We start from the raw sequence: 23,067 nt of genomic DNA on the forward strand, positions 1-23,067 counted from the left end.
TAATTATTATCATACTTATCATACTGAATCCCTAATTATTCCAAACCTGCATGTAGTGTCGTAAGCCTTCTCAAGATCGATAAAGACAGCAAGAGAGTGTTGTTCGGGTATAAATGCTTCTCGTACAGTATGTTCGAGGTGGACAAGATGGTCAGTTGTTGAGCACGCTTTTTTAAAACTGCACTGGTGAATGTCGAGAAGCCTAATTGTGAATGTATGAAAAAACTTGACCTGCTATTCACAAAAAGTACAAAAATGTTGGCCAGACAGGCGAGTTTTCGTGTTTTAGTAAGGCTACAATAAAAGCTTTTTTTCCAGGCTTCCGGCATCCTTTCCAGTACCCAAATCTTGTTAAAGAACTTTAGAAGTGCTTGTACAGAAGGACTCGAAAGATCGGCGAGCATTTTATAATGTCTATCATCTTGGTTGGGTGCTGTCTCGTTACCGGCTGATACAGATCTCTTGAATTCTTGGAGCGTTATTAAACTATTATAAGGTTCGTTTGTGCACACCGTGTGTTGGAAGTCTTTGTTTCTATGCAGTGCTTTTCTATTTTCAAATGATTCTGTGTAATGCACAGAACTGGGAACGCTGGAGAAATTTTTACCCAGTACAGACACCTGCTCTGCTAGGCTACTTTGAACACCAGGTGCTGTTAGGAGAGGAACTGTAAAAGGGGAGTACGTGCAGTTGAGTTTTCGAACTTGCTCTCACATTTTTTTATGTTACTGAGCTGTTTATAGACGACACGTAATTTTTCCATAAAGCTTTCGCGGCCTTCCGCCGAATGCATTGGGCTTGAGCTCATTTCCTTTTAAACTCTAACAAATTTTTCTGCGTTGGATACCTTCGCAAGACGACTCCCCATACTTTGTTTTGCCGCTTTTTAGCTTCCTTACACTCTGGTGTCTACCATACTTTGTGGTTTTGTCTCACCATTCCAGAGTACTGTGGAATAGCTAAACGTGCACCATTAAGAATACAAGATGGAAAACTTTCATTCTATTCCCTGATGCTCAGTGCCCGAAAAACAATTGCCCAAATTGGCTTCTGAAGTAAAGCATTTCCAGTTGGCGAACTAAAGCTCCCAGCGGTGTGGTTTCGTAGGGATTACTGATGGTGTAGATATTACGCTGATGAATACAGGTAGATGATCGATTCCATATGGGTTGTTTATGACGTCCAACTTAAAATCCCTAAATTACTCGGCATATTAAACGATAAATCTATGTAGGTCATCTTTCCTGAGCTTGGGGAGCAGTATGTAGGCTTGCCGGTATTCAGTAGACAAACACTATTTGACAAGACAAAATCTTGTAAAATCTGTCCTCTAAGGTTAGTTTTTTCACTCTCCCAAAAAGCAGAGAGGGCATTAGAAGTGCAGACTATTAAAAACGGTTCCGGTAGTTGGTTCACCAAGTTTTCAAAATCTTGCAGTTTTAATGTGAGGTGTGGTTTAATGTGCACACAGCACACTGTGATTATTTTAACTGCCAGCTGGGTGGCAGCCACTGCATCTAGCCTAGTTTTAAGTTTGTCTTCTCGACCTGCTATGCCATTTTGGGCAATTGCAACACCGCCACGAAGCATACTCGCCTGCTCTCTGTCGCAGCGGAAGACCTGGTAACCTTTTAGTATATTCTTGTGTTTAGGAGCCAAATTTGTTTCATTATCAGAAACGGCTACTGACGAGTGTGTGGCAAAGATGACTTTGATGTCATTTAAATTATTTAGAAGTCCTATGTATTTTTGTGGACAATTAACGGCACCTTGGTTTTTGATGGACAGAAAACTTGGTTTTCGGTCCCGTGATTCGGGGCTTGTTTCTCTTCGCATAGTCTGGGGCGTTCTGCTGGCCATCCGACGTAGAGGACGCGAACCTCCTTCAGTTTTGTCAGTCGTCTCTTCAGAGACGCTTGAGGATCGTGCAGGACGCACGTGTGTTGAAATGATCGACCTCATCGTGCGGGGTGAGATCTTGGAGACTGCCGAACCGGCGGTACGTGCAGCTGGTTTCGGAGGTGGTAGCGCAGCACTGTCTGCTTCCACCGGGGGTTCGGGGCTCTTGCTGGAGCCCCACTCTGTGTGCTTCAGCAGGTGCCAAAGACCGCTGTGATGCTGCGGCCCGTTGCACCACAATGGAATAGGATCGCGCAAGAACGTGTCACCGCCAGGCTTCGGGTTGAGGAATTAGATTGGAAGCAATACCGAGCCGGTTCATTATATCTTGCATGAAGGCATGCAGTTCTGATCTGTAGAGGTTCATTTCCGATCATGCTGTTCTGCATGGTGTTGATATTTTCGTGCAGGGCACCATTGCTTTTCCCGAGAGCGACTATTTTACGTTCTAGTTCTTGTTGTTGAGGGGATTCTTCTACTGGGTTGGGGCTTTGTACGGAGGCTACCGCAATCGTTCGCTTTTTGGGTGCGGGGGAGGTAGATTCTTTGTCTGCGGAATTTGTCTGCGAGCTTGCTGCGTTTTGACTACGGAGTTTAAGAAGTTCTTGCTTGAGGTCATTGTTTTCTCTCCTAAGGGCAGCCATTTCCGCTCTAATGTTAGCTAGCTCAGTTAGTAGTTCTTTGACAGGGGTTTGAGGGCTTGGGTACGAGGCGCAGGGGTGGGAGGCTCCACCACCGAAGCTTACCGACTTTCCATTATCGGCTGTTTTCTGTGGCGTGGTCGGGGGGGGGGGGGGGGGGGGGGAGGGGTGGCCCACCTCGTGGCGTTGGCTTTGGCGCTGCTGGCCGATGGAGATCTCGACTTGTACTTCGATTGCGACGTCGACGGGGCTCTTCCTCTTGCCGGGGTCTGGGTCGTGCGAGAGCTGCGTTCTGGCAGGGCGGGCCACTCTTGGTGGTTTTGAGTTCTCGGCGGAGTTCCTCCTTTCGCCTCTCCGCCGCTCGTTGTTTCTGGCGGCGGGCGTAGGGGGCGACGTGACTTGAAGTGGTACGGGCATGCTGTGGATCCCGTGAGGTGGGCTCCTCCGCACACGATGCACTTTGGCTTGCACGGATGTCCCTCACTGGGATTGGCGATGCCGCATTTGGGGCACCTGGTCGTTGGTTTCGGGCAGATGTCACACCTGTGACCTCGCTGTTAGCACTGCGTACAAGCTTCTGTCTTGTGTCGGAACGTCGTGCATCGGTACGTGGTGTGGCCGTATCGAATCCAAAACGGAACCTTGCATCCGTCACAGAGGATCTGAGTGGCGTCAGTGTTTCCGAGTCGCTTGACCGACAGGATTGGCAGGTCTGGGTTGAAGTCGACCACATGGTGAGTTATTTCTTCCGGAGTATCGTCTTCGGGAACTTTGAAAATCATTCCCAGCACCGTGTTGGCGGTGGCCGAGACGTGCGCGGAGATGTCGTATTGCTTGTTGTTGATAACAAGGGATGTGATGCTTGCGAATTTGCGGGCTCGCATATCGTCGGGGATGCTGATCAGAATGTAGTTGGAATTTTGGTTCACACGAACTTGATCTTCTGGACTCAGGGGGACTGGTGCTGATTTAGAGATGGTGTTGGCGATAGTTGCAGGCGCTACCGACCTTAGGTCGAGGCCTCCTCGCGGTCGGAGCACGATTTTGATGTCGGTCTCCGGCAAGCGCTCCATCGGTGGATCTCGACGTAGCGACCGGCTTTTGCGGGAATTCGGTGAAACCACTTTGGGCGTCGTGTTGGGACTTCCGGTGGTTGAGGTCCTCTTCAAGGTCAGTGCTCGCTGCTTGCGCCGAATTTCGGCCCATTCTTCGCTTGCGAAGTCCTCGGGGGGAATCTCTTCACCGTCGACAACTACCTCCATCGCGGCTGCTCGAAAGCGTTTCTCTGTGGCGATGGGCGGCTGTGGAGCGAGCACGTGCACGTGGCGTTCGGCCACGGCAGGCTCCGATGCACGCGTAAGTGGCTGCTATGCTCGCTCGTGTGTTCTATACTTTCATGAGAGGCCTCGCTTCAGAATTTCAAGTCGTCGTAAAATATCTGTGGTCCACTCACTGACTTGAGTGTAGGCTTGTTAGATGCCGCTTGTAGAGAGGAATCGCGTGGTGCCAAGTAATCCACCGGATGGAGGATTTAACCGACGATTGGCGAGTGTAAAACGGGAGCCCATGCACCGCGCGTCAACACGGTTCGGCCACCTGGTGGCGAATCGCATACCACGGAGAAAAGTATTATTCCTTCATTTCAGAATTGGGGGACACGTGGAAACGGCAAGCCAGGTGGTTGCGTAGTAGTACGTCAGTGCAGTGTTTTCCCCCCAAGAATCTTTCATCTAGAAGTGTGTCCGGATCCACTGGGGAGCACGGAGTTAGAGGCCGCCGGTGGAGGCGCGAGCTGCTCGATCCCCTGGGAGGACTCGTGGCCAGGATGTGGGTAAAAATCCTGCCAACGCAGTCGTAATATGCGATTCGCCCCACAGTTGGTAGTTGGTGCCTAGATTCCTCAACCTCTGCCTGGCTGGTATTGAAGGCATGCATGCTGACTGAATCTGTGACTATGGTAGCGTAGTGAGGAATGTGGTGGAACTTTAAAACCATGGCAATTTTCTCGACAATTTCAGTGGCGAATCTCTTGATGGTTATAGCCTTGTGTGTGCCGGACGGGTATAATGCGCTCCCCGTCTTTGTAGATGGTACAGTATCCTTACGGAACGGTCACTGCAGCACGAACCATGTGGCGGTGCTTGTTGACTGCAGCAAGTCCTATATAGGACAATCCGGCCGGTGTATCAACGACCGGGCCCGTGAATATGAACCATCACTCACAAGTGATAGCGGTGCGAATCTTCCTGCGCACTGCGCAAAATGGAAATACGTGCCGCTGTTCCATGAGTTGAGGGTGCTGGGACGCAGCAGAGACACGGTGGCACGCGAACTTTTGGAGGCCTACTTTCACAAAAATAGGGGCAAAGATTGTGTCAGTACGACGTCGGTGTGTTTGCGGGAGGGCAAGTTCCACCTTTTATGTCGCAATCGGTAGCGCGCATGTGGCTTACGCTTCAGGTGGTACGTGCGGCGGCGCGCCTCTGCGGTGTTGACGTTTATATGCAGAGGAGGGTTCGAAAGGAAATTGTTGGTAGTGAGCAATAAAAGTTTTTTCCAATCAATAAAAGTTTTTTTCTAATCCAATGGTAGTGAGCGCTCGTCCCGTCTACTCTGTATTCTCTCTCTCTCTCTCTCTCTCTCTCTGTTTCTGTGTCCTCGTCCTTTGCGGTCCTATTAATTTTTGAAGCCACGAACCAACACGCCTAACAAAGCATTTTATTAAGTGAAAACTACTGCACCTCTATCTGTCGGCGACAGCAACGTCACTAACACACCAAAAAAACTGGCAGAAATTCAGATAATTGCCTACTAATGCATACAAAACTGTCTACTAACCCTAAAAACCACAAAATTGAACCAAGGAGTAGTGGCTTCCTGTTGCGGAGAAACTCAAAGAAACTGTGAACTAGGGGCACACATCATCACAGGGCCCAGTGGGTCCCGGACCAAGGCTGCTGATGCGTACCCCTATCCAATGACTAATAAAGCTTTTATATACGTATCTATGCGCTTAAACATCCGCCATTGATGACTACTTTGTAAAAAGATCTTTTAAGTATGTTTTTGTTGAACCTGCTGAGCAAATCTGGTTACTTTTTCTTCCGGTCCTTTCCCACCTTTATCTATACTTGCTTTTCATAACTGAGTAGACTTCTCAAGTACGTGTCAATCCGCCTTTGAGGGTATTGGGTACAACTCCAACAGAAAGAATGAGAAAAGAAGAAGAAGAATAAGAAATAAAACACCAAGAGAAAACGCCATCACGCCTACCTTGATACTCCGCTGCACGTCAGAAGTGGGCGGTATTGCGTTTGCCGAGCAGGGCTCCAGACCGACAAAGAAAGTCGACGACGAACTTTGCGAGCGAGCGAGAGAGAGAGAGAGAGAGAGAGAGAGAGAGAGAGAGAGAGAGAAAACTTGATTTAAGCAAGGGTTAGTACAACTTGGTGGCCGCATACCGTAGTACTGGTGACTGCGGCTGCCCGACCCGTGAGCGACTTCTGGAGATCCAAGTCTGAGCAACCCAGCGCTGCTTCCAACTGGACGAGGGACGTGATTTGAAGGCAAGGGCTCAGATTTGCAGGCCCACGTATGGTAATGTAATCTATTCTCCGCAGTGCTGCTAGTGTGTTGTCGGATACAGTGAGTGATGAATATCATGAAGTACGGTAAACGCGGGAGGGATTCAGTTTCAAGCTGACGAAGAAGGCGTTCCTGTTCCTCTCATAGCGCACACGCACGCGCACGCGCATGCCCGTGCACAGACTGTGTACACAGGCACAGACAGACACACGCACACATACAGAAACAGCCACAGACACACGCACACACACGCACGCATGCGAGCACGCACGCATGAGCACGTACACACACAGACACACACACACACACACACACACACACACACACACACACACACACACACACACACACACACACACATGCACCCACGCACGCGCACACACACATACACGCACGCATGCGCACGACGGCGCGCACGCACACACACGCACACAGGCACACAGGCACGCACACACGCAGATGCACGCACACACGCAAGCACGCACGCGCGCGCGCACGCACTAGCGCGCACACAAACACGCACACACACAATCACGCACGCACGCACGCATGCATGCGCACATTTCTAGAGGTGGAACCTCGAAGTGAGTTGTTACTAGTTTATGGGCTGACTAAGGAAATATTATTTTTACTGGAGAAAATTGTCGATACTATTTGCTGTTTTGGCAGACATCATGGAGTGCAACTGCAGGAAAGGGCCACTCAAAGGTGCAACGCTTCTGACTAAGCGCAACGGCTGGAACAGGCCTTGAAATACTCTGGTTTGTGCTACGCTTACAGAGGATAGTCTTTCTTCGGCTCCCTACACGCGAAAATATTGATCTGTTTGTCTGTATTCGGTATGTCGATTGAGGTGACCGGCAAAAAGTGTAGATAATTTTTGAAGAACGAGATTCTTTGCTTAAAGCAGTTGCCAACTACTATATCTGAAGAAGTAGTCAATTCTTTCAACACTGTACAACAACAAGGCAATTTTCGGTATGTGTCAGGTATAAAATAAATGCGTAACGGATACTAGCAGTGTTTATTTTAATAAAAACTAAATGTGGAAATAATTTTAACAGCGCGAAATATTAAAAACAAGACTGGAAGAACGTTCTTTTCCGGAAATACCAAAAGGGCTCGCCCTGGAGGTTTCACCAAGAGGATAGACCGTAAGTTTAACCAAAGAAATAGGCCCAATGGATGGCGCTGTAACGGTGCGAACGCATGAAATTTGTATACAAGAAAGCGAACTCAAAGGAGCTTATCAAGCGACAAGCAGCACAGGAAGTTAATAACGAGAGATGTGGCGGGGTAGAGAGGAAAGCAGGGAATACTACTGCCCTTCTATCGTCTTTTGACGACATCTGGAGCAAAGCGAGCAGATGCACGTCCAATTCCTCTGTACCTTGTGCGTAATTTAAAAAAAACCTGAAATCATCTTGAAATATCAGCCCAAACCTATAACAACATCTTCTCTGCAGTGAAGAAAAAGCTCTCGTAGCGATTGCGTAATGAGGCATATGAATTGCATTGCTGTGTAAGTCAACGTTATAAAAAGTTCCTGTATCATCCCTCATGTTTATGTACAACTTTTCAGAGAGTATGACAAGATTCCGGAAAACTATGAAATTGGGCCCGTAATTCCAGTAACAAAAGATTTCAAGACGGACGATGTTCACAGTAATATTGCGCGCGCACTCGGCATGGGAAAATGTCTCAAGGACATGCAGAAAACAGTCTGCCCCAATTGACGTACCCAAGTAGTAACCAGTGTTTCGCAGGCGCTGATTTTATACAAGGTTGCAAAATGCGAGAAGTAAATAAACAGATGAACATTGCAAGCAGCATTTCTATGTTCTTTACACAAAATTATGCCCTTTACAGTGAAATGCGTAATTTTATTGCTGGGTTCCATTTGTAAACGAAAACCATCTTACCTTGCATACCTGTAAAAAACTAAATAACGCAGTAAAATCATTATTAGTAAAATTTATATTAATATGTTTACTTGGTGTCATTCTTTTAAACCCACTAAACTTTTTTGAAAGCAACTGAAAATCACAGGTTAGTGACAGGTTAGAAGTTTTTACCCTTTCAAACGAATGATTACGTCAAAGCAAAGCCGTAATTTTTTTCTTCGCTCCAGTTATGAACTAGTCCGACTCAATATAACCCCCTAAATCACAATGATCTCAGTTATTAGCTATGGTGTCAAACACTAATATATGTCAACATTATGACGTAATTCCTAATAGGATATATTACCGTAGGACAACCTCTTGAAGAGTAATTTATTATAAGTTGCTATTTTGTCGTCTTTCTTTGAAAGTAACTATTGTTGTACAAAATGAGCGATTTTCACACCTGAGTTCCCGCAGTTGGCTTCTTGGCCTTTGACAAGAACGATGACAACAGTGCTAAATTTTGAGTTGTACAGCCAAATAAGCGCCCTGTTCTACGAAATATATTTCCCTAAAGCACTTAGCCCTGAGTTGTTCACAATGATATTGCCGTGAACCAAACTTCCGTTTTGTTTTCTTAAGTGTTTTCTTTCCAGCGTCTGGGTGCTCCCGGATGTCCTATCTAAGTTGAATGCAAAGCGCGTGCTTCCCTCAATGCTTTTGTATGCCGCACACGCTATCTGATTTGATAGAGAGAGTGTTGAGCCTTGTCGTCACTTGACGTGAATGTTCTGGTTTCATGACCAGAGTTCTCACCGATTTCCATGTTTTCCAAATAACATCACGCGGAGAGATAAAAAAAGCGTGAAATTTTATTCGCCTATGATTGCCTGTGCACGCCACGCTGTTAACTGCGTCTTCAGCACACCTGTATTTCTTTCCGTTGTTTGGGTACCACAAGCTCGCACAACAAATCGTGTTTGCTGAAAGAAGCTGCATCATCCTTGGCGAGTGCTTAGCGCTGGTCTGGGGAGTCCGTAAATTTCACGTTTACCTTTATGGCAAACCGTTCATTATTGAATGCGACCATCAACCTCTACAGTACACTTGCAGTCTGCGAAACACGTCCACAACAGGGTTTTGCGATGGAGCTTGTCACTTCAGGAGTAAGATTTCACCGTACATTATATCAAAGGCACTGAAAACGTTGGTGGCGACTACATGAGCAGGGCGTAATTAGACGAACTGAATCCGCGTTTTACATCGTGACCATTGAATGTCGTGTGTTCTGTGCGTCTTTTGTATAGTTTCTCCTGTACATTTGTTGTGCAATTATCTTGTAAGCGGACCCTTGTAAGGCACTTTCAAATAATTCCTTTAAACAGCACATCTCCGGAACTAGGAATAGTTGTATCCACAACTTTCTAAAAAGGGGGTTGATTTTGGTGAAGTGTGGTATTGTAGTGTTGGTGCGCAACGTGGAGTGTCGGAATGACTCAATGGCGAACGCCTTATCCGAGAAACCGCGGTAAAGTGTGAATGACGGGAGGGATCGACGACGAGAAGGAAGAAGACGGAGGCACACGAAGGAAGAACAGAAAAATAAAGACTGAGCTGCTCGCCCCGTGTTCTTGGACTTCCAGGCCGGTGAGTGGACCAGGCGTACCTCTCGATCCTGAGTTCTCGGATCTCCGGGCCGGCGACCGGGCCTGGAGTACCGGTCGTTTCAGTGGTCATGGACCTCCGGGCTAGGGAGCGGCCCTGGCGTGTCTCCACAGGCCCGTTCCTAAGGAGCATGACGACAGCCCCGGTGCCCGCATGCCTCACGGCGTAAATCCGAGCCTGAGAGCCTGATAGCGTGTGTGCTCGAGGCGTGTCATCAACGCATCCTGACGCCGTGTACGCTTCGCGGCGTAGGCTCGACGAGCACCACCTGATCGACGGTCGCGCCCGGTATCCGCAGAGGCATCCGCAGCTGGACCGGGGTGGGGTGAGACGCCGGAGGGACATTTTGTGTACACTTTTGTGTCTGCAACTTTCCGGGTGTCCTGTGAGGTAGTCGCAAGTGTGCTGTTTCAGCGGGTTTTGCGTAATCGGAAATACAGGTGATGGGGATGGGTGTCGGAACCAGTCGTTAGGTCTGGTGCGAGGTACTGGTTCGACCTCTAACCTTTACAAGGTTGATGTTGGTTGGGCATTGTTTTTTCTGGTAAGAGGAATGACGCGTATTCAAGACGTTGACAGACAGCCGGCCAAACCCACTTTCTTCCAACCTTTAACCGCTACTTCTACTCCTATTTGCAGTGTTTCTTCGATGCGGCCAGCATTCGCTCGGTTAATCCACGAAGCTATTTCCGAAAAATATAGTTTTCTTCAAGACAATGTGGCGAAAGTGGAGACAACGACGATGACCAACCCTACGAGCTCGTCACCGTGATTTCGCAACAGCGCGGGAAGCATAATTGTTCCGGGAATTTCACGCTGAAGACCCAGATGAGTGAATAAAGAAGCTGTAGCTCGTTCGTATGTTCAACAATTGGGACGACAAATCGATTTTCCTGGACGTTTTCTTCTAATAGCGAGATTCAGCTTGAGCTTGGTTCGAGAACCGTAAGAGGTACCTCAACGACTGGTCTCAATTTAAAACCGAGTTCCTTAACACATTTTAGCGTAGTGCGAAATGAAGAATACGCTATTTTGCTCGAAACGCGCACCCGACATACCAACGAAGAGGTCATCATATTTCTTGAGGAAAAGAAGAGACCGTTTCGCCGTGCGGACCGGGAAATGATGGATGAAAATTAGCTAACGTTTCTAATGCGAGAGGTAAAGCAAGAGCTTTTGGTAAAAAGTGACCGAGCCATCTTTGTCAATCTACGCAAAAGAGTGTGTCTTGCTTGATAACTTTCTGATGCTATTTTAAGTGTGCCTGGACCACATGCCTGTCTCATTTTGTATACCCGTGTTGGATAATGACTACAATGTATATGCTTGCCGTTTGTTTAATAAAATACAGTTGCGAGTTAGCGCCCGTCATGCCTGTTCACAGTTCATGCCTTTTATGGGCTAAATCTTGTTTCCTGAATAAAAGCTATTCGCTTGCCTTTTCCGTAACATCCATACGACGGCGGATGAATTCGCGACTGAGGTAGCGTTGTTGGAGAAGACGCTTGAAATTTGATGGAGAAAGTAGCACCATGCAATCAATGCTCTGCTTTTGGAAATAATTGGTGCTGAAAAAAACGTAAACCCTCCAACGACGAAACAACACACCGAAAAGCGACATTCACGACGCGCCACCGTGACGCCAAGATTTAACTCTGAGCTTACCCCAAAAACGACAACCGCCACACAGCGCGACGCCTGGCAGAAGTAACCAATCGCACAATTACCAACATGACGACAACGAAGACGTCTACCGAGTGACCGCCAGCGCGAACCAGCCGTAATATTGTACACTCAACGACTTATCCAAAACAGGACGACCACGGCATTAAACGTTCAGATTTGCATGAATGGCTTGGATGCAGCCCCACTGACTGATAACGGAGCCGACTGTTCTATAATGAGTTCATAATTCGCATCTAAGCTGGAAACCATGATGGCTAGGTGGGATGGTCCGCATAACTGAACAGCAGGAGGACTCCTGCCACGCCATGTGAAACAGCATGGTGACGTGTAAAGGTGGTCCACAAATATTACGGATCGCGGGAGCGGTGTCCGGAGCGGGCAAAACTGCATCCCAGCGTGATCTATGCGTAGATGCGCCGCAGATAGCGAGAGTGCCTGGGCACATCCGGCTGGCCCCTCTCGATGTTCTAACGCTTGCCTTATCGCCGGCTCAAGCGAAGCAGCGCTGCTGCCACCCCTGCTCGCCAGGGGCGCTTTCATAGCTTCATGAAGACCTGTTTACGCAGAGCCAGCGAAGAAAGCTTCGTCTTCAGCGGGTCCGCTTTCTGCTTCATCGTGAATGCCACCGGTTTCACATGTGGTAACGGAATGAACGCGGTGAAGCAACATGCCTAGGGCAGGCACACTGCCGGACAGTGAAAGTGAGGTGGCAATGTCGGCGAAGCAGACTGCGTGCATAAAATGTAGTAGTTGAGCGCACGCAAAACTTCCTATAGACAGAACGCGCCGGCGAAGACAAACGAACAAGGTGCCCAGCTTCTGAACCGCACGCCAAAAGCGCGCATACTTATGTATTTTAAACATTTTTCAACCTTGAAGTGAAAGCTTGCACGTGTTATCCACATAACAAGAACATGGTCACAAAAGACAGAAACAACCTCCGCGAGCGACCCGGATAACTTTATTGGTGTGAGTAGTTCGCTCCAGGATGGCGGACGCGATGAAGGTAATCGAAATTTCACCGCTTACTAAGCTAAGTGTGAGCGCGAACAGAGCGGCGGTTCGCTCTGGAAAATTTTTTAAGTGGTCCAATTATCGTCGCATCACTTTGTACGCGCAATTGCTTCCTTCTCAAGCCGGGACACCTTTCATTTTTAAGTGAATTTGTGTAGGTGTGTGTCTCCCGCGTAATAAAGTATATTTGTGTTGCAGTAACTGGACTCCAATGGTATCCCTTCTCATTTTATTTGATCGCCTATTTGTATCGTTTACACAATGCAGCCAGTACGCGCATGAAATTTTCGTTTTTTGACCATTTTTATGGGTTCGCTTTATTCTAGCCACATGATTCAAAATCAAGCGGATGGCGCAGCACGGCAGGCACCCATAGTGAAATCGGTGGCATTCATGACGGAGCAGGAAGGGGACTCCGCTGAAGACGAAGCTTTCTTCGCTGGCTCTGCGTAAACAGGTCTTCATGAAGCTCCGAAAGCGCCCCTGGCGAGCAGGGGTGGCAGCAGCGCGGCTTCGTTTGAGCCGGCGATAAGGCGAGCGTCAGAACATCGAGAGGGGCCGCCGGATGTGCCCATGCAATCTCGCTCTCTGCGGCGCATCTACGCATAGATCGCGCTGGGATGTAGTTTTGCCCGCTGCGGCCACCACTCCCGTGCTCCGTATTATTTTTGGAGCACCTGTACGTCAGGGGAACCATATATGATACCACACAACCTGCGGCGTTCGTCATATTGCCTAGTTTCCCCCGGAAAGAAATTCTCCAAATTGAATTTTATTCATATAGAACCAATTTGACAGAATATCCAGGTGTTTGTTACGTTTATTTCCAGGTCAGCAAGTGATGCTCAGGAGAATAACATATTTATATCATTGACATGCTTGACTAACAATGGCGAGTTAGGTATTGCCGCAAAGTATTAACATGTGTTAAATAGCAATGTGCTACGTATTGAGCCTTGGGACACGCCGCTTCATATCTTATGGTTGCTGGATGTTGCGTTATGTATTGAGACATAGTGGTATCTATTAATTAGATAGTTTCTTACAAGTTCTGATGTGATTCCAAGTTTTATGTAGTCATGCAATTTTTGTAGTAGGACTTCATTATTTACTGATTCGAATGCTTTTCGCAGGTCTAAAAAGATACGAAGTGTGTATAGTTCTTGCTCTGTATTGCTAATAATTTTGCGTTTTGTCATCAATAGTGCCTGTTCGGTGGATGTGTTTTTCCGGAAACCGTACTGTGCATCACTTAAAACTTTGTATTTATCCACAAACTGAGCCAGTCGAACACTTATAGCAGGCTCAAACAGTTGAGTCAATACAGGCAACACGGAGATTGGGCTGAAATTATGGGCAGTATTGTCCCTTTCACCTTTTTGAACCCGGGTCATTCTTTCTATTTTAAGATCGTCTCGAAATATACCAGTTTCGAACATAGTATTGCTAATGTGATCCAACAGTCGGGAGATTATATAAGCAACCTATGTTATTATATAATCCGGTCTTTAATAAATCACACCCGGCAGCTGCAGTGTTATTTGAACTGATTGTTATTCTCTCTACCTCTTCTATAGTAGTGGTGAACCACACTAAGGAATTCACTACGTTAGGCTTTTGCAAGATTATTTCTTGAAATTGGTAACCAGTAACCGGGGTATATTTTCCGCTAGATAAAATATGTGCGTTCAAAGCTAATCCTGCCTGTTCATAAGTCAACTTTCGTTCTGTCGAGGATATTTTAACAGACCTATTCTCAGAATAGATGTTAGAAACATTGTTAACTTCCTGCAAGATTTCTTTTCGGTCATTAGATATTCGGGAAAACAGCTTTTCGTAGTGCAGCTTCTTCGTTTTCTTTATTTCTGCAGTAATCTTCTTCCTCAATTTTGAATGTCGGTGAATTTGCACGCATCACGACATTTTATAAACGAATGATAGTTTGTTTTTATATGCAATCTTATTAAAAGGTCAGCATTTATCCACGGCTTCCTTATTTTCTTTCTGCCGTTTTTTTGTGACAGGCTTCAGATTGGAGAGCGTGCTCATAGCAATGTTTTAACTTTTCTGAGAACACCCTATTGAATTGTTGAAGTTTTTTATTTCTTGTGCGAAATCCCTATTTGTAGCAATTATGGGTAAGCGAAACGCGTCTAGCGATTGCGGGTTATGTGTCGGTGAAATTAGTGCAATTTCTCTTAGAAGTTACAGATTGAGCCATCGGGACTACACAAAACATAGGCAACATTCACTGATGTCTGCCGAAAGGGGACCATTCGATGTTCTATAAATTCGTTGCATGCGTATTGGTAAGGCATAAATCAAGAAGTATTGCTCTTCCATCTGCTTTGCGTGCAGCAGTTTCATAAGATTCGCAAGCCCGTATGACGGGCTGCACTATTTAATTCCCTAGCATTTCCATCAGTGCCTATCACTTATTATCACCAACAAACATTGAACCTGAATGGGTTAGCAAGTTTAATATTTTGTCCAGAAAATACGAAAATTACGACTGGTTGCAAGATGGGGGTCCTGATATTCGGGCAACTGTGAGTGATTTAAGGCCAGTGGAAACGCATGCAGCGTTTTCACTGCTAAAAGAAAATTCAGATAGAGCATCGTAAGTAAGATTATTCTTGAAGTACATTGTCACACCACCACCCCGACTAGCTTCCCTGGTAAGGCCGCAGTAACTGTAATTGTAAAGTTTGGTCGCTGTATCAAGCTCTGATGGATGTTAGCAAGAAAAGTTGTATAATCTGTCTGGTTTATTTCCAATACTACTTACATTTAGGTGAAAACGAGATAGGAGCTAATTACAATTTAAACAAACACATGCGCTATTAAAAGAGCGACGATTGCAATAGTTTGAGAGCATGTTCATGTGGTGTCTTGAGGGAAGACATTTTCATTCATCTGCATGTGTCCTCAATGCTAGTCATCTTTTTGAAGTCATCGCTGCTGAAGATACGCAAAACAGGCTATCCTTTGTTTCTTCTGGCATATATTTTGCCAGCAGCTTTCGGCACGTACCTCCCGCAAGCTTCTTTCTTTCTTTTTATTAGCAGCACCCAATAGTTGCTTACCATACTTTCTCAAGTGCTCCTTAAGGATCACAGGGATGGAGACATCAAAACCTAGCATTTTTATTTCCAATTTCACTTTTTTGCCTCAGCGAGAAACGCATTCATTTTGTTTCACTAAAAGAAACGGACAATGATGTTAAATTCATCTGGCACCGGGACCTGGCACCGGCATGGCTGTCAGTCACTCACGGCTCGTCTTTCCTCAGTTTCGCAAATGTTTGCAATTTTTCTTGGTTCTCGAGCAGCAACGTGTCCTATTTTCGATGACGGCGCAAACCCGGACATCTGCTCGGCTTTTCCACTACTGTCGGATTGCTCCTCACCGCTGGATGTGCTAGCGCTCCCGGCACCGTCCGGCTACCGTTGCTTCGTCTGGCAACCCGGGACACTACAGGACAGCGCAGGGCACATAAGCGACTACTGCAACCACTCACCTTAGGATCTGGCACAGGCATGGCTGTCAGTCAATAACGGATCGTCTTTATTCAGGTTGGTTATTCTTATCGCTTTGTCAACGGAAAGCCGTGTAAACAATTGGCCCCAGGATCTCAACTCGCTTTCGACTACGATTCTTCAAAATGTTCTCCTGCTGGGTGGAAAATTTTTGTCATGTGTGCGTGTTGCTCGAATGTTGCTGCTTCTTCCGGGAGATGTATAACAAACCCCGGGCCCTCTGACACCCGAACAGGAAAAAGGGATTTTAGATGTCATCATGACGCTGCCGTCAATGCAACAACAGACTGAAATTCTTTCGGAACTTCGTTCCATTCGAGCCGACCAACAAGCACTCGAAGCAAAGCTTTCGCAACTGGCAAAAAAGGTCAAGCTCGTGGAGGAAAACGTATCCCCTTTACAGGATGACGTATCGCAACTACTCGCTCAAAATGAATATCTTGCTGATACTTGCGCCAAATTACGGGACTCACATGAGGACCTAGATAGCATATCTAGAAGAAACAAGATACTGTAAATGAAACGTAGGCTCATTGAGAGGCTCGAGCGATTTCCTTTTTCTGCGAAAACCTAATCGTATCAATCTGCGCTGCTGCCATTGAAAGAGCTCACAGGCTGGGGCGCTACATAGCGGCAAAGGGAAGGCCCATAGTTCTAAGGTTTTGTCGTTTAAAGACAAAGAACGTGTACTTGCTGCTGGCGCAAAGCTGAAATGAACTGAGTTTGCGTTAAGTGAGACTATTCCGGTAAAGTTCGTCTGGAAAGGAAGAAGCTGATTCAGTTGGCCGAAGACCATGAAGTCGAATAAAAGTGGCGATTCAATAAACTGAAAATAGGCAAGCAAACGTTTGTAAATAATGCTTAAACCGACACCGTGACAAGGAATACTCGATAGCCACTACCGAATGAAGCTTACCATAAAAAGAAACCATCTGGTAAACACGATCTCGTCGGTATTGTAGTAAACTGCAGAAGCCTCAAAACGAAAACTATAGAGCTGACTTCCTTGATAAAATTTAGAAATACGCACGTAGTCATTGCTACAGAATCATGGCTCGACAACGCACTCAGCGACAGCGAAATGTTTCCCTTTGGCTATTCTGTATATAGGAAAGACCGTAATTGCCATGGTGGTGGTGTATTTGTTCTTATTCATGATAGTATTTCTAGCAATTCTATAAGCGCTGAAACCGACTCGTGAGAAACTGTCTGGGGTAAAATGTTGCTACAAAATGGTTATTCCGTTGCCATTGGCTCATTTTATAAACCGCCAGGTTTCAGAGCGGCCCATCCTCTGTATCCGTTGAGCAACGTTTTATTAAGTTTACAAACAACGCACGTAATTTTTTTGAGGCGATTTTTACTTCCCGGATGTAGAATGGACGTCCTTTAAACCCTTGTTAGACACAACGTCTTTTCTATACACTGCCGTTAGGGAGATCATTAATGCCCACTGATTGTTTCAATTTGTGGAAGCACCAACACGAATAGGTGGTGACAGTGAAAACATACTTGATTTAATTTTCTGCAGCAAACCGGATCTTGTATCCTCTGCTGTCACAGTCCCTGGCATCAGCGGTCATGAGGTCGTTCTCACTAAAATGTCTTGTAGTGCTAAAAACCGCCGCGCTGAGGCACCCCGCATAATGGTCTCTCAAGGAAAAGGTGACTACCCACCACTGTCACGTGAACTAGATGCATTTTTCCTCAGTTCCAATCGCATAGTTCATCGCTAGACATGAATGCTCAGTAGAATTTCTTCACAACACAGATATTGTCCTTGACCCAAACTTTCATACCTTCTTGTATCATTTCGGCCAAGCGACGCAATGATAAGCCATGGCTCAGAAGAAAACTCCGATCAAAGATAAATAGACAGAGTCCGTTGTATCAAGAGTATTGCCCCGTGCCTGATTCTGCGTTGCTTTAAACATTGAAGAAGATAGGCAAAATGGTGACAAAAGCTATGTGCAGAGCACAAGAAATGTACTTTGCGACGTAGGACAGAAACCTAAAAGCAACCCTAAGGAAGTGTGGAAATACGTGAAAACTAAGTAATTGAAGATCCACTATTCCTGACATCATGGACGGGATAAATTACGAGTCTGACACGGAAGCCAAAGCTGAAGGGTTTAATAAATACCTTCAGTCTGTGTTCCCGCAGCCAGTTAACGCACGTAGTGCATGTCAGAATGTTGGCGCGCTCCCGCAATGAACGAGATGGAAATTTCCGAACGCGGCGTCCTGCTCTTGTTGGGAAAAAAATGTTCAGTTTGGTCCTGGTCCTGATTGTATATGCAACTTCATCTTGCAGAACTGCGCAGTGTCTATCGCCTCTTTTTTAACGCTCATGCACAAAACGTCGCTTGAACAATGCATTTTACCAGCTGATTGGAAAAATTCTAACGTAACTCCAGTACATAAAAGCAGGGATAAAAAAAAGTTTAACTACAGCCCTATTCCTTTGGTAAGCGTGCGCTGCACGACACTCGAACATATCATTTACACAAACTTAGTGAATCATCTACAAAGTAATAACTTCTTTTCCCGATTGCAATACGATTTTAGCGCGGGCTTTTTGTGCGATATACAGCTGGTTGAGTTTATGCATGACATTGCAGCTTCTACTAACTCAGGCCTTCAGGTTGACTGCATACTTTTGGATTTCCAGAATGCATTTGATTCCGTCTTTCATGTGTTGTTGTCGCAGAAGCATCGTTGGCTTGGCATACCCAATGCCATTGTAATGTGGATCGAAGCGTACCTTTCGGACTGACGGCAGTGCGTGATTCTTGACGGTTTTGCTCATCAAGCATCGGTGTATTGTCAGGAGTGCCGCAAGGGTCTGTTTCAGGGCCCCTGCTTTTTCTCATTTTGTAAATGATATCTTCGACAATATCTGTAGCCGTGTTCGATTGTACGCTGATGAATTCTGCAGTTACGATAACATTACCTGTGAAGCGCACACCATTAAATTGCAGAATGACCTGAACTGTGTAGTTTCTTGGTGTGATTCATGGAGAATGACATTAAATCAGTCGCATTGTAAATTTGATAAAATTTAGGAACAAAAAAATACCCTCGGATTTCAAATTACGTCATGGCCGGGGCTACCTTGCCTGTTGCAGTGGAATATAAATATCTAGGGATCATTTTTTCTGTCAACCTGTCTTGGAACGGTCATATTAAGTTATTAATTACATTAAAGGCTTGTGGCCTGCTAATTGGTTTGCGGCGCAATTTTAGACAGGCACAAACTAAGCTCAAAGAAACACTGTACATGTCCAATGTGCGTCCCATATTAAAATATGCTTGCAGTGTCTGGGACCCCTCAAAAAAGTCAAATATAGAAGCCCTAGAGCGTGTACAGGCACGAGAAGCACGCTTTGTGGCAAGCAAATATAACTTCACCGTCAGATTAGCCGACATTCGGTCATGATTACAATAGCCTCTGCTAGCTGACCGGCAAAAATCACAAAGGCTGTCCCTATTTTACAGCATACTCATGAAAAGAATAGGCATCGACAAGGAACAGTATAGAAGACAGCCTACTTAAGTGTCACCCCGCACTGACCATCCTTTAAAACTGCGTGAATACGCATCCAAGATCAACGTATTCAAATACGCATTTTTTCCAACAACCACGCATGAGTGGAAGGGTTTGCCAGAGGAAATTGTCTCTGTGCCTACCTCTTCCTTTGTGGGAAGTTTTCACAATTTTTCGTTGAACTAATCATTACTGTACATTTTGATGCGTTCCGTACTTCCTTTTTTATTTTATTTTTTGCCCTCTGCAACCGATGGCACTCTTCTCTTTTTGCGTATTTACAATGTGATGCCTTATTTATTACAGTGTAAATAAACACTTTGTTGTTTCCACCATACAGCCTTTTACCCGCAACCATGTTTATTGTTATGTCAACCTATTGTTATGTCAATTGTTATATCTATTCCTTTATTTGTTCTCCCCCCTGCTATAATGCCCGTTACGGTGATGTAGGTACCTGTATAAATAAAAAATAAATCATGTTTTGCGGTTGAAACTCTGCGGCAAATTTCGACGTCATCTTCCTCAATATTTTCCACCACAATCTGCCCTAACTTCTGATCACATCCGCACGCTCATTGTCAAGAAGGACACCTTAATTTAAACATTGTTGGAACAGTGGTACTGTTCTAGCTCTTCTACATTCCGCATGAGACCTTCGTTCTTGCTCTTAAGCTCAAGGTTTTTGAAGCTCCTCTCGTACTGTTTCATGCTCGTTAAAGTCGTCTTGCAGTTGCTTGAGCTCATTGAGCTAATGTCCTGCACCTTATCTTTCAGCTAACTACAGAAGTCTTCAAGTGCATCTTTGCTGCCCTTACCCTTTGAACTTGCAACCGGAGTGAATTTTACACGCCAAAGCAACGACACAAGCAATCAAGGAAGGTTCGTCCGGCAGCAGCGCACACCACAATACACAGCAAAATAAACACTGTTTACATTGCTAACCTGCGAGAACAGAAAAAAATTAACCAGAGGTTGATGTGTGGTGCTGCCGAACTGCAATCGTCTGTCGTTGCTTCGGACCTTTTGTAGGCGGCTATAGCCTCTGCTGCCCCCTCTCAGGAACAGCAACGTTGTGATCTTCGGAGATGCCGCGTAGCTTGTCGCGATGTCCAATGCTCCCACGTTTCTTGCGTCTATGTTGGCTGGGTGCAGCGTCAATGTAGCAACGGCATTCGGTGCAAGGGTAGGTGCTTGGAGAAAAAAAATAACGCAGTGCTCGATGTGCGCAGCTACCGATCAGTATTGTTAAATTATTATTTATTGATTTATTAGCTTGCGCAAGTATTGTATATTTAGTTTTACGGACATTTATTGGAAGTTTATTCATGTCCAGCCACTGTAAAATAAACCAAGTAGAAACCCAAAAATTCGTAGGTTTAGAACTCACTAACCTAGAATACACACGTTGAAAAACGTTGTTCAGAACTAAGTAAAACTGTTGGCTGCCTCTTTAAAATCGTTTGTCTTATCCCCTTTTGGTTAAACAATTGTGTATTATACCTCATTTTATTCTAGGTTATCATCATGTTCCTTGGTATGGGGTGCCACGTCCACTCATCGTTGCAATAGTCTTATTATATAAAAAAATGTACTCACAATTTTCTAAAACAACCACGGAAGAATTCAGGATTTGAGAACCCGTTCTTTTCAAAACGTGGTTTGCTTAAAGATAGTCAAGAGTATTATTACAGATTGCTACACTACATCAGAAATCATGAACTTTATAACCACTATAAACCTCAGCCAGCCAGTCGGTACTGCCTAAGTGGGGGACTTAGAAAATCACCCCAGGCCTGTACTAATTAGTGTAAACAGAATACTGATTTCCAGATACCGCTTCTCTTAAATAAAATTGAGGAACACTATGATTGTAGCAAATGGTTTTCTAACAAATTCATTCAAAATGCTGCTAGAACTTTGTATGAGATACTTAAAATCTGCCTGTTATTGTATTTTCCGTCTGTAAAGGTGTTATTGTATTTATTATATGATTACTTTATGCATACAAGATCTACCTTTAACGATAAGTTGTGTGTTTGTCAACTGCAAACCTTTTTGTGGCATTTAGGTATTCTTCAGCTGGACGAGAGAGAGAGCCTGTGAATATATGTATTGCACACCACTACCCGCACCCTACTCAAGCTTCGAGTGTATTTTTGTGTGCATGAAGTTGAGTGTTATTTTGTTGAATTGCTGTACTACTGGATTGCCCCGTGAAGCAAGCGCTTGTGTCCGGCCGTAGCCTTAAGCTCTTTCTTCGCTATCCAAAAATTGGAAAGAAGAAAATATTCTATTAGTTTCTCCATCGACCACGCTGTGTAGTCAAAGCCAAACACCAAAAAATTACCCCACCTTTCCGCGAGGTGAACCCTGTGGAGATGCGACGCATCTTGGGGGTTCACTTGGTGTTTCCGTTGGATTGATTCTCTAATTGCGTGAAACGTGCGAGGAACGCGTATGATGTATTTATTTAACACGCGGCGTAACATTAACGATGACGGCCGTGTGGTCGCTGAAGTGTACGGGTAGTGGATGGTGAAGTAACGGGACCACCGTGCAATTTTCAGCGAAGATCAAGTCTATGCACGTGCCCGAAATCGGAACGCCGGTGCTAGAACGACCGCGGCTATGACGCAACGTGGCGCGGCTAGACGCAACACAATCCAACACAATCCACTTTAATCCAATCCTATCCAAATCCAAATTCAATCCAATCCAATCCAAGCCAAGCCAAGCCAAGCCAAGCAAAGCGAAGCCAAGCCAACCCTATCGAATCCAATCCAATGCTTCTCGCGAGGAAGTGTTCGCTATCGGAGAGGAGAGGGGGTGAGCGGCGGAGAGCGCAGCTCGCGCGGCGAGGGGAATGGGGGAGGGGTGTGGACGGACAACAACGCCGTATGGAGGGACAAGGCGAGTGAATGAGATGCAGTCGCATCGAAAATCGTAACTATTGCCGATGACCCTGTCACGCTGCCACCCGCGCAAGGTTGATGATCACCATCTCCTGTAAAGATTCTGCTGCGGACACTGTCGCTATCATGGAGATTCATAACAACTTGCTTTTCAAGCGTGCTCTATTTGTCGAACAAGGCGTTGTGCAATTCCGGAGCGCAAAATCATGTTTTGTTCAGTCTTCAAGGAGAAGTATCAGAATTTATATAATAAGACATCTATTGTATCTCCAGAGGAAATGTCGTAGGCTACGGTGACTTAATCGCCGTCGTTGCCTTTGAACCTGGGCCTGCAGTGTTTCCATGTCTCGGCATTTCAACCCATTGTTCTAATTTATTATTCATTCGTTCATTTAATGTGAACCCTGCACTATGACACGAAGAAATTGAGGGCTTTTCACTTACGCTACAGTGGGTGTGTTTTTGTCTACGTCGTAGCTGTGCCTGACGATTCTTCCGAAGTGCCCAATAATCACCGAAGATAGCACCCGACCGATGCGACAGTCATGTTACCGCACGCCATCAGACAAGTGTGAAGACATGAGGACGCAAGTTTTATACATGCTAACCGACGGCATCAGACATCCCTACAAAAGGCCCTGGGCGGTTGGAGTTGTGCTTGCGAAAAAAAACGGCCAACTGACGTTCTCC

The 23,067-nt window shown here is 45.7% G+C and overlaps 1 protein-coding gene across 1 annotated transcript in view; it reads left to right on the forward strand.

The window, feature by feature from the left end:
- Positions 1-7,950, forward strand: part of LOC144144599 (uncharacterized) — a 37,753-nt gene extending 29,803 nt beyond the window's left edge. Inside the window, exon 4 of the mRNA XM_077676106.1 lies at positions 7,708-7,950. Coding sequence (XP_077532232.1) covers positions 7,708-7,861 — 154 coding nt within the window. The 3' untranslated portion in view covers positions 7,862-7,950. The remainder of the gene's footprint in view (positions 1-7,707) is intronic.
- The last annotated feature ends 15,117 nt before the right edge of the window (positions 7,951-23,067 follow it).

Source organism: Haemaphysalis longicornis, unplaced genomic scaffold (genome assembly GCF_048455015.1).
Source record: "Haemaphysalis longicornis isolate Haplotype H1 unplaced genomic scaffold, Haemaphysalis longicornis Haplotype H1 scaffold_7, whole genome shotgun sequence".
NCBI lineage: Eukaryota > Metazoa > Arthropoda > Arachnida > Ixodida > Ixodidae > Haemaphysalis > Haemaphysalis longicornis.